Source organism: Camellia sinensis, chromosome 2 (genome assembly GCF_055761805.1).
Source record: "Camellia sinensis isolate YWXY chromosome 2, ASM5576180v1, whole genome shotgun sequence".
NCBI lineage: Eukaryota > Viridiplantae > Streptophyta > Magnoliopsida > Ericales > Theaceae > Camellia > Camellia sinensis.
Window position 1 is genome coordinate 168,659,433 of NC_138962.1, and position 12,344 is coordinate 168,671,776.

Consider the following 12,344-nt stretch of genomic DNA (forward strand, 5'->3'; position numbering starts at 1 on the left):
ATCCATAGTGCACTGCATAGTGAGGGTACTTGGCTTGTGTACTTTTTTTTTTTTTTTTTTGGTGAATAATGATAACTTTTTGACTTTTTATCTTTTATAGACTATCCCAAACAAGCACTTAATAATTTGATTATTAATTATTGTTCTCATTCTACACACCAAATATTTCAATTATGTCCTTAACTCATATCTCGTACACATACCACATCAACCATCTTTCTACACACTTTTCACATCAATCTAGCTCCGCTTATGTTGTCAATAAGCAATTCGTCCAATTCCAAATTGATGGAGTCGATCTACAGTCGAGAGTAAACTCTGATCAAGAGGAAATTGAAGCTCTAACAAAGAGCAACTTTGAACTAAAAAGAATTCCATCTCCATTATCTTCATTAACCTCTGTCATCAAACCCATTTCCATTTTCCAAACAAGCCCTACTATTTCTATTTGCATGTTGATTAGTTGAATGAAATCTCATATGGGTCTTTGCTATTAAGATGTTCAATTTGTATTTTTGCTTCATCATGGTAACGATTTAGTAATAAACAAACACACCGGGAATGGAGAAAGAGAGCAGCAAATAGAGAATGGTTATGGAGATGGAGAAGAAGGGGAGGGGTTTGATCCACGATAGACATTAGGATAAGACTGAGATCAACAGTTTCTTCTCAATTAAGGTCTGCAATACATATGGCTTTTAGGGTTTAGTTTATAAAATTCTATTGAAGAATGTTGGATTTAGCCAATTAAAAAATGGCTTTTTTTATAAAAGAAAAAGAGTTTAATATATAATGAAAATTCCTCTACACAACCAAGGATTTTTAATTATTTTATAATGCTTTTATTTCAGTTGGATGTATAAATATGTGATCTTAATCTGTTTGGTTGACTACAGAACTGATGCTAAGAAGAAAGAAGGAAATATCATAAAAATCTTCTAATCTATTTTGTTTCCTGCCGTTTTTGTCTAAAATGGGAAAATAAGGGCTTATTATTATTATTTTATTTATTAAAAGATGTGCACTGAGATTTTTTGTTTTTAAAAGAGGTGTGCATAGAATATTTTCATATAATATCATTGGTGTGTTTTGATATCTATTATAATCATTTTACTTTAAGGTATAATTGTCATTAAAATAAAAATTCATTAAGCATGTGAACTAAGATAAGTAGGTGTGTGAAAATAGAATTTTTTATAACGACATGCACTGAAAGTCCCCAGAAAATGGCTTGGAAAAATCATCGAAAAATGACTGGCAACGACAGTTGGTGGCAATGAGTTGACAAATAAGTGATATTGAACAACTATATGAATAGATAAGTGGCACGTATACATATTTGAATAGATAGTTAGACAAATATGTGACACGTGTATACATTTGAATAGATAATTAGACATATATGTGACGTGTACAAATAGGTATATTTGAACAAATATGTGATATTTTAACAGATAGACAGATGGTTAAATTTTAAACAAATAACATGTCATTTTGGACAAATAAAGTGCTTTTAGCCTAAATTAAGTTTAGGCCAATTGGACCTATTGGCTTCACAATTTGAACAATAAGCCTTTGACCAAAATGCCCTCAATTAAACTTTAAAAATATCTCCTAACATCAAAATAAAATTATCATACTTCTTTTCTCAATTTTATGAGGTCCTTTTAACAATATAAATATTAGCATTATCAATAAATGTTTGCATAATATTAATGAGTTAACTTGATGGGGGTAGTGGTAGAGCTGTGAGACCTCTGTGCATGTCGGAAAATGTCCCTTAATCAAATAAAAAAACAACGGAATTATAGAATGCAAAGTACACAATACACATGGATTGGAATAGAACATCATAACATGAGCATTATTTAGTAATTGCAGTGCTCGAACATACCAAATCAAGAGAATTACAAATGCAGCAATGTTGACATGAAGATAATTATCCCAAAAAACAACACAACATTAACAAAAACATAGCACTTAATAAAAAACATAGATTAACATAACCTAATAGATCGATTAAATGGCAAAGGGTTGGTTTCTTGGCCGCTCATTTCATTTTAAGAGATTGTAAGCGTTTCTGGATCGCGAGCATCGAATCTTTCTTTTTCTTATCGACTGCATAATATATATGAGCAATAAACTTGGAATCTTCGTTATAGTATGCCCACCCTTTCTTGTTGATCTTCATGTCACAAACTTTACACTTGACAGTTTCAGAACTATTTATGGGGAAATCATAGCAAAGGGTAAGCGGGTTTTTGTGCTTCTGATAGCTCACGGCAGAGGGCAAGCCAACGCAGGCGACATGGATGTCGAACTTGCATGGAGAGCAGTGGTAGTGAAAGCCCTTGTCAGAGTCACAACAAGCATTACAAGTGAACTCTCCACATGCATAATTGGAGGAAGATCGGAGGGTGAGAGTGTCGCGAAGGTGGGATTTGTGTTTGATCTTTTGTGGGATGTTTTCACATGACTTGTGAATGAAGAATTTACAACTTTCACAGCTCCAAGCCTTGTCTAGAATTTCTGCCTCACATATGTTGCAATTGATTTTGTCTCGTTTTTGCACCTTGTATTGATGCAGGGCATGACGGTGGCTGAAGTGAGTTATCTCGTCCTTAACAGGAGGAGGTGATTTGTGGTGAATTGTCTGTTCAAAAAATCATATGATTATGATTATGATTATTATATCAATCAAAAATTTTAATGTATAATTTACACAATAATGTAGAAAAAAATAGTAAAAATTAAGGGGGGTAATATTATATGTGATAGTGAATCCTACTATTAAACTGTACCATCTCTGTCCCAAATTGTTCGGTTGGCACAAAAAATTAATAACTAAAAAATAATATATTTTTGTATCACAATTTCCAAATTCTTTTTTACAAGTTAAAAATACTTAATGAGGCCTTTTAATTGGTGAAAATGAAATAACAACCAAACAATACCTGATATACTCAAACATTCCAACACAAGTTATAACATCAAATTAGGCATGTAAACGGATGGGGTCCGACAAAATTCAAATTTAATCCAATGAAAAGAACCTAAATCCGACCTGTTAGTAATGGGCGCCCATGTGGCATGACCATTTGAACTACCAATTGAACCTTATCCAAATAGGTTTTGAAATTGAATTCAAACCTATTTAGAATAACCACTCAGGATACAGATATTATCCCCATTAATTGATATGGATAGATAATAATAACATATTATATATCTGGTATATGGGTTATGGGTGATTAAGAGAGAAACAACGTATGATCTGTTTCTACCCATATACTGACTCTCTCCCAAAAACAACGATCAAGTCATTTGCACTGTGATTTGTGTGGATGATATTCATTCTGTAATATCACTTCACTGCTGGGTTGGTTTATCAGATTCTGGAAGCACGTGATTTACCCACGAGGTTCTATCATCTAAAGGTATGATCTAAATATTTTATCCGCTGCATTTTTTATACTTTGATTTACATTGGTATCAGAGCCATGTATGGGTATTTTCGTGCTTTCTTTTATCATGTGTATATTTATAAAAGAGGTAGAGATCCAAAATATTTCATTTTTTATGATCATTAATGTCTTTTTTAAGAGCATAAATGATTTTATTGTGAAAAATGGAGTCCGACAGTACAAAAATCAGACCAGAAAACACCTGGGAAGGCGGCGCGTGTGATTCACACGCTGTATGACGCCGCCACGCGCCACCACGCGCTCTCACGCGCTGAGACGCGCTTGGCGCGCTTCCCACGCGCCCCCACGCGCGAGCTGCCCCTCCCTTCCACGCGCGCGCGTTAGCCGCGCCACGTGCGCAGTCACGCGCGCGCCATGCGCCGTCACGCGCGCGCCATGCGCCGCGCCGCGTTGAGCCGACTCGCGCCGAGTTGCGCTGAGCGGCGGCGAGCCGAGCCGTTTTTCCCGCTTGGTTTGGCTCTAAGGCTCTGTTTGTTTGTTTTTAATTCTGAATTGCGTTAATTGGCCATAATTTATTCGTTATAGCTTTGTTTTAAGCATGGTTGGTACTGTTAGACTCAGAATTAATTTTTCTATATTCTGTAAAATTTTGAAAATTTTACGAAAATAAAAAAATATTTTTTCTGTGTTAATAATTCATTTTTTATGCTTTAAAATGATTCTGGTATTGCATAAATAATTTTCTGGGGTTGAAATTTTTATTGTGGACTTCTGAAATATTTTACTATCTACTGGTAATATTGTCTCAGTTTATCAGTTTCTGGATTTTTTATTTCTAATTTTATGTGTGTTTATTAGTTATTTAAAATTCCAGAATATTTCAGAAAAATTCCAGAAAATTTCAAAATGATGTACACTTTAATTATGGCATAATCTGAATATTGAATACAGCATATTTTTTAGGTTTGTAATATGTTGTAATTAGAGGAGCATGATTATTTATTTATTTATTTATTTGAATTCCATTATTAAATGAATATAGAATGAGTTATTTGTAAATTTACATTAAGATGCTATTGTATGAAATTTATCATGCTTTGTATATGCCATAGTCAATGGGAGGTTATTCGGTTGAGAGAAATCTTTGTAGATTAACTCCCGAAAACCAATATTTTGCGCATAAATTAAATTAAATTTTGGATAATTGTCACCTGTGGCGCAAGAGATGATTACGAGCATAGCGGATTTTCGATCTTGCGACTTGTGTAATATTGTCACTATTTAATTTAGATTTTTGCGGCAAAATTATATTATGCTAATCAAATTAATCCTAATGCGAATTTCTCTCTAAATTGATTTAGCTTATGGAAGTTAATTTGGTTGACCTAGACTTAGTAGAGATGTTCAAATGTGAACAAACTAATCCCATTCTTTAGATGAGCAAAAGTCTTGGAGACTTTAAGTCAAACCTTAATTGAGCCAAAGAAAGAAACATGACTCAAAGTCGCCGTGGTTTTGTTGCCTTGTTTGGCACAATAAAAACTAATGTGTGCGCTATGGTTAGCGGCACGCTACGTAGTTTTGATTGGCAAGTTTTGGAGTTATGAAATTAGTAAGCCCTCAATAGATCTGTATATGATCTTGACTATTGAGCTGCACGGATTGACTTTGTAATTTGACTTGTAAATAATGTTACATCATTGGATGAAGTAACATTCATGAGTCTCGTCATCCAAGAAATGCGAGTTTAAATAAATTAGTCATTAAGTGTAAGACGAGTAGCCAGTTTGAGCAGTGTTTTGCTCTCTACCCAATTATTGGGAGTGGATGGAGCAAAAATTTCATGTACTATAATAGTGTGCGTTGAAATATCACGTGAAGTTAAAAGATTAGCGCTTAGAAGTTGCAAAATCTATTAACACTAAGTGAAAAGATTAGCGCTTAGTGGCTGCAAAATCTATTAGCATTGCCAACTTGTCTAAGTCTGGACACTTACTGTTTCCACACTTGAGTGTGAGACATGGATGAGGTGCTTCTTTGTGTGATTCCTTTACTAGGCTAACGTTTTGAATAACATTTACCACTAAGCGCAAACGTTGCAGCATAGTAATGAAAAGGTCAAGGCCGACAAGGTTGTTATGACTCTAAGAATTTGACGCATCGCTTGTAAGAGCATTGTGTTGAAATTAGACTCTTTAGCCTCATTCGTGCTTAAGTTACTTCAGGAGCTGCCATAGGTGATAGCTTATTCTCTCCTTCTTGTGGATAGTAGAATTAATTGCAAGTAACTATGAAGCGAGAAACAGAGATGGCAAGAGGAGTGTCGTCATCTTTCAACTAGATGCAGTAAAGTGTATGGAGAATAAAATTGACTTGAAGGTGCAGGGGATTAGCACTTACTAGTTAAATTTGCGACTTAGGCGTACTTGATATCTCCATGACATCCTTTTTATGATCTAGTGAATATGACTTAGTCGTGAGTCATTACCTAGTTGGGCCTAAACCTTTAAAACTTGTCTTCGAGAACTCACACATTAAGATGATTGGAATTAGTTTATGACATTGGTCATGAACCAGTGGCTTATTATACTTAATCACATTAATGAGCTAATGACACGATGGTTTGAGTAGGCCTTCTCGGGCCCACTCGCTTATGACATCCTGCTCTCATATGAATGTGTAACTTTGTTCGCAATAGGTGCGCACAAGTAAGTAGGAAAGCCGTAAAAGGTCATTTGTATTGGCGCATTTAGTCCACTATGATATTTGTGACTAGATATGTGTGAGGGTATGATAGCTAAGCCTCAATCTCGACACATTTATAGATTACGATACGCATCTGAGTCAAGACTATTTGATCTCCCATAAGTCAAAAGTTTTGAGATGATTTTTGACATTGCACATATGAGGTCGAGATCAATTAGATAAGAGCTTTTGTGCTTTTAGTTTTTGACCAAGGTGGCGAGTATCTATTTGAGTTATTTTTTTTAGAAAACTCTGTGAAGAGAAATGGATGCTTAGAAAATTGATTATTCCTAGTACTCAACAACACACTGGTGTAGTAGAGACAAGGAATTAAATATTGTTAATGTTAGGTGGATAAAGGCGCAAAATGTTTCCCAATTGGGAATTGCATTAGTTTGTTGCCTATATCCCTAACTAAGTGCCCTCCATATCAGATTTTACACTCCATTTTTGAGTAATGGGTTAGCAGAGAGCCATCTATGGGCGATCTGTAACCATTAAGCAGCTTATCTTTATTTTACTTCTCATAAGATTGCGAAGTTAAGACCTAGGGTTCTATAGCGCATTATTGTATGCTGTCTTGTAAACACAAAGGGTCGTGTGGCGCATTATTGTGTGCGGTCATGCAAACTCTCCAGGTCATGTGCATATAGGTAAGCAGCTTTGTGGTAGTGTAACTAAGTCACATAAAGTTTTATTTGTAAAGGTGACGTGAATAGAGTTTTTAGAACTCTATAAGATAGAGAATTCTAAGCATAGCACTCTATGTAGCCTAGTTGAGAATGAAAAAAAAATTTCAATATCCTAGGGACAGTGGGAGCGATGTGCCTACTAATGGATTACTCCATTAGAGAAGAATACTCTACATTCTTAGTTGCGTGGTAGCAAATGTGAAAATTTTCCACATCATCACTGGGTGATTGAGAGGGAAACATTCATGATTGCTCCGCAAGATGATAAAGAGCCTAGGATAATGCCAAAGGCTCTAGTCCTCTATTTTTAAAAAGTGGATCAATGTTGCGCAGTTTAAGACAAAGTCTTTGAGGATTAACCATTTCTATAATTTGGTTGACTTTCCATTATGACGCAAAACTGTTCTAAATTTATGCGTAATTTGGATAGTCATTGTTGAGGCATAAGGCTCGCTAGATACCGAAAAGTCGCACCATTGAGGAAAGTGTAGACCATGAGAAGACTTCCTCCTGGGGAGTGAGGTTATTTTGACTTAGGCTATGATTGACATAAGTTCGGAACATTGATTTGTGGACATTGTGACCCAACTTCTCGTTGGAGAATTGGATAAGTAGATCCATAGGGATCTACCTTCTGTTTTTATGGTGAAAAGTTAGGAGCGCAAAAAAGGTTGCTAGTTCCAATAAATCTTTTACAGCCTAAAGCAGTTATCCAAACAGTGGTTCTTAGATTTTGTCAAGCCATGATAGGCCAACGATGATCGATGAAGACCACTGAGGCATGATCAATGGTCCAAAAGAAGTTTTTTCCTTACTTAGTCATTATGAGCCAGGAATTTATAAGGTTGTCGCCACCTAGGGTGGGCAGTCCTCTATTGTAGATATGATGGACATGGGTGATGTAATTTATATGCTCGGATGTACGATCCTTAGGGATTGTTTTAGGAAAATTCTCGGTTTGTTTTCGATGACTTACATAGAGAATATCCTAGAATGATTCTAGATGCAAAATTGCAAATCCATTGACTTACCTATCGGTAAAAGCCAGAGCCTTAACTATTGAGTGAATCCTCGGATTGTCTTTGGGCGAAACCATTGACCTATATTCCTTGATCTTCTTTGTTGTGGGAGCCTAAAGTACGCTATGTGGGCGTATTTGGCATGATAAGTGTTAAGTGTTATCTTTGGTAAATGGTCAACTAAGTTGTTTAGACATTGACCTTGCTCATTAGACTGTGGATAAAATGCTTTACTAGAAGCATATTAATTTGCTCCTTGTAAGATTCAATGCGCTAGTTGGGCGCATCTACGCTGGTTGGGCGCATTAAGAATGAACGCAAATTGGTCACCAAAAAATATCTTTAGAGAGGTTATTACGCAGGAGGTAGTGATCTTAAATCATTTCATGTGAGGCGCACATGGTGGATTCCGTTGTATATACTTATCGCAAGAGGTGCTGATAAGGCTTATGTTTGGAATCTATAATTGCGCAAGTTGTGGTCATTTTTTTTAAATCGATCACTTACTTTGAGATGATGGGATGTTGACACTATTATGGTTTGTGTCATAATGATTAGCAAAAGATGATGTCAGCAGGCAAGATTGGCTCACTCACACGAGCAATCGCCCTTGGCGCTTGGGTGCGAGCAAGGATGAGACTGGTGGTTTATTTTTATTTGGAGCCAAGAGAGGCTTAAATTATCCACTATGTATGTCGCCTTGGTTATAACCAAGATGAGGTCATGTTAAGGACCAAACATGGATGTTAGTACCCACTTTCCATGTTGTGCCTGTTTTGATTAGCCAAATGCGAGATCTCATTTGGCGCCTAGAAGGCGAGCAAATAGAGAATTCGGGTTAGGTGCTAGAAAGCGACTAGACTAATATCTGTACGGTGTATCGAGTGTGACGTCACTCTTTATGGAAGAGTTACTCCACCGTAACATGTATTCATGCTACATGTGCTTGGCGATCGAGTAATGAGGTGAGAGAATGGATCCCTGTTTCCTCACCGTGTGAGTCTTACATGTCATTATTGATATGACTTTCATTTATGTACCCTTTTGTGACTTTTGACTATGTCATAAGGTAAGGGGTTGATGTTCTGCTACCTTGGTATGTTGCCTGCGGTCATGTATGATTCGGCCTTAAGGGACATCACTGGGAAAGCGATCAATCCTAAACTAAATGGCATGAGGGCAAAGGGAAGATCATCTAGTATTACACCACTGTTGTATATTCACTGCCGGCAACTCACATCGCTTTATATGAGAAGCGGATTGAGTGTGAATATATTGCAAGAATTGAGAGGGTCAAACATGCTCTTTTGAGGGATTAGAGATGTTTTTTGGACCGGTGTAATTAGATGGGTCTGGGGTATATGAGACACTATTTCTGTTCTTTTTGGGTTGATGTCTCTATACTGGCTCATATTGAGTTTCTAGTATAGAGCTCCCACATGCAGGTGTTCTCAGCGGTCGCACGGTGCATTGGCTAGTATAAGATTGTTCATTTTTTGGAAGATTGAGATAGAGATGTGGCAGTGTCATGCCAACTCATGTGCGAGTGGGAGATGTTAGTAATGGGCGCCCATGTGGCATGACCATTTGAACTACCAATTGAACCTTATCCAAATAGGTTTTGAAATTGAATTCAAACCTATTTAGAATAACCACTCAGGATACAGATATTATCCCCATTAACTGATATGGATAGATAATAATAACATATTATATATCTGGTATATGGGTTATGGGTGATTAAGAGAGAAACAACGTATGATCTGTTTCTACCCATATACTGACTCTCTCCCAAAAACAACGATCAAGTCATTTGCACTGTGATTTGTGTGGGTGATATTCATTCTGTAATATCACTTCACTGCTGGGTTGGTTTATCAGATTCTGGAAGCACGTGATTTACCCACGAGGTTCTATCATCTAAAGGTATGATCTAAATATTTTATCCGCTGCATTTTTTATACTTTGATTTACACGACCCAATTAAAAGAACCTAAATCAGATCCAAATTGGCTTATGTAATATCCGATTGTATATCACCCGATCTAAACCCAATAACTTCAGGCATCCAATCTGGTTTATATACTACTAAACAACCTTTATACACTGCTAAAATTGAACTACAATTTTAAACAAGTTGCTAATTTGAAATCCATTTTACTTTTCTTCAAAAGCAGTGTTTCAATGTTGACGATTCTATACATTATAACAATTATAAACCCAATTAGTAGAGCACAGTTTGAATAATATTATTGATTGACACACGCAATGCGTGTATAGGTTAAATAAATAAAATAAAATATGTAACGTATATTAATTATAATCTCAAGTGTGATAATAATCTTTTTCTATTAAATTTGTGATTGATAAGTGGACACTTGACATAATCACATATGTAATAGTATAAATTACCTACTCCACTCGACGCTGGAAGAGACTGACGGTGGTGGTGGAAGAGTTGCGAATCTTGGTTACAACAGCAGCTTTCTCTTCAGATTGGTAAGACAATGCTTGGCCGTTGCTCATACATTTTGTTACACCCTGCTGTTTTTCTTGACACAAATAGTGATCCCCTTTCTGTACTAGAACCCCTAGTTTCTTCAATGCACTCAGTTCTTTTCCCTTACTATCACTCATCTCTCACTCTCTCTCTCTATCACTTTCAAGTTTCCACAATACGTTGATAGTTTGATTTGCTCACTGGCTTTACTTATATATAAAAAAACAGCAAGCGACACAAACCTCTTTTTGTTTTTTTGATTACTTTAGTTGAGAAACTCATTCTACACATCAAATGCTCACACGCGCATAACTTTGATTGGTTGACTGTTAAATCTTTATCCAGTCACACCGACCATATCTATCCATATAAATAAAAGGTTAAATTACACTTTCTTTTATATTTGATTTTTTTTTCCACATTGATTTTTATAGTTTATTTTTTTTTATATATATTTTAAATTTTTTTCAGTTTACTTTTAAAATTAATTTCTATTTAAAATTAAACAAAACATGTCATAATAATTGTCACATAATATAAAAAATATACTATTATTTTGAGATTTAAATTTATATCAAAGATGTAAGTTATATATAATAAAATATTTTATATTACTTGACAGTCAATGTATCATTTTTTATCTAATTTTTAATAGAAATTAACTTTAAGAGTAATCTGAAAAAAACTTTAAACATAAAAGATTGAAGTGGGAAAAAATAAATTTTAAGAGTCAAAGTGAGAAAGTGGCCAACTATAAAATAAGCAAAATATAATTTACCCAATCAAGTAGCAAATTACACCAATGGTTCCTATATTTTGTCTCTTATATCATTTTGATCCCTATACTTTCAATGGACTCAATTTTGATTATTAATTTTAAATTTTGTGTTAATTTGATCCAATCAATAACGCTTTTAGTGTTTTTGATCGAAAAAAATCTTTAAATTTGTTAAAATTTACTTACTAAGTTTAACAAGTTTATAATTTTGTCTTAAAAGCATGAAGCATGTCATTTATCTGCATTTTTCATTGAAAAATGTTGACAATTGTAAGTAATTAGACTAAATTAAGACAAAATTATAAATTTATAATCAAAATTGAACTAATTAAAATTATAAGGGGCAAATTACCTGTTCGAACAATCTTCTATGAAAAAATAAATAAATTGAAACAAATCAAACAAATAAAATAAATTACATACCAAATTTATTTTTACCGAATCAAATGAATATTTAAAGACCAAGTCGAGTGTGTGACACTCTATCTTTAAGACAGATTCGCCCCGCTACGGTGCTAACGGACTAATGGCGTCTATCTCCTAGAACAGAATGATCTTCACAAATTTGTAGTAGCACTCCAAACAAATTTGTTCGGCAAACTAGAACCTGTGTTCTATAACTCTCTGAATTTTTCCTAAAATAATATAAAGAACAATGGATGCTAGAGAGCAAAATGAAGGCAATGAAAATGAATTTTCGGAATGAGTGATTGCTGGAAAATGGCCTGCTATTTATAGACCTGAACAGGTTCAATTATTCAAACTGAACAGGTGGATATTTGAATCCAATAGGTACATAACAGTTTAAACAGATAACTGTTGGGCAGTTTATATCTGTTGGAAAAACTGCAACAGATTTGAATCTGTCTGGGCAGAAACTGAATCTGTCTATGGTTCAACAGATTGGCGACCTGTTTGGATTGTTTAAACCTGTTGTGGAATTTGGATCTGAAAAGAGGCACAAAATTTTGGACAAAAAATTTGAATTCAAATTCAAATTACAAAAGTGCAAAATTTAAATTAATTTTTCCCACAAGAAATTTAGAAAAAATTAATATTAGAATCGATCCAACCCACAACTAACATGGCTCAACCGGCCGGCGACGGCGGCGCGCGAGTGTGTGTGTGTGGTGGTTTGGGCTAAGGTTTCATTTGTCCATAACCCCTCCCTTCCACAAACTTGGG

General features: G+C 35.1%; 1 protein-coding gene across 2 annotated transcripts; it reads right to left on the reverse strand.

Moving 5' to 3' along the window:
- Positions 1-1,837: 1,837 nt before the first annotated feature.
- LOC145820446 (protein VACUOLELESS GAMETOPHYTES-like) lies at positions 1,838-10,547 on the reverse strand. Of its 2 annotated transcripts, none has more exons than XM_082916088.1 (2): positions 10,324-10,547; positions 1,838-2,653 (listed from the first exon to the last, which is right to left on the reverse strand). In XM_082916088.1, exons 1-2 carry the CDS (start codon positions 10,516-10,518, stop codon positions 2,051-2,053), a joined length of 798 nt encoding a protein of 265 aa, XP_082772214.1. In that variant the 5' UTR covers positions 10,519-10,547; the 3' UTR covers positions 1,838-2,050. The 2 variants fall into 2 exon arrangements, 1 of the variants encoding a protein (XP_082772214.1); XR_014362009.1 differs by having other exon boundaries at positions 2,441-2,653; positions 10,294-10,457.
- Between the last annotated feature and the right edge of the window lie 1,797 nt (positions 10,548-12,344).

Bases quoted from the DNA above. Each gene is read 5' to 3' on its own strand.
- LOC145820446 (XM_082916088.1), bottom strand. From the start codon at position 10,518: ATGAGTGATAGTAAGGGAAAAGAACTGAGTGCATTGAAGAAACTAGGG. The intron at 2,654-10,323 runs GTCAGTCTCTTC...TTTTTTGAACAG, and splicing joins GCAACTCTTCCACCACCACC to ACAATTCACCACAAATCACC.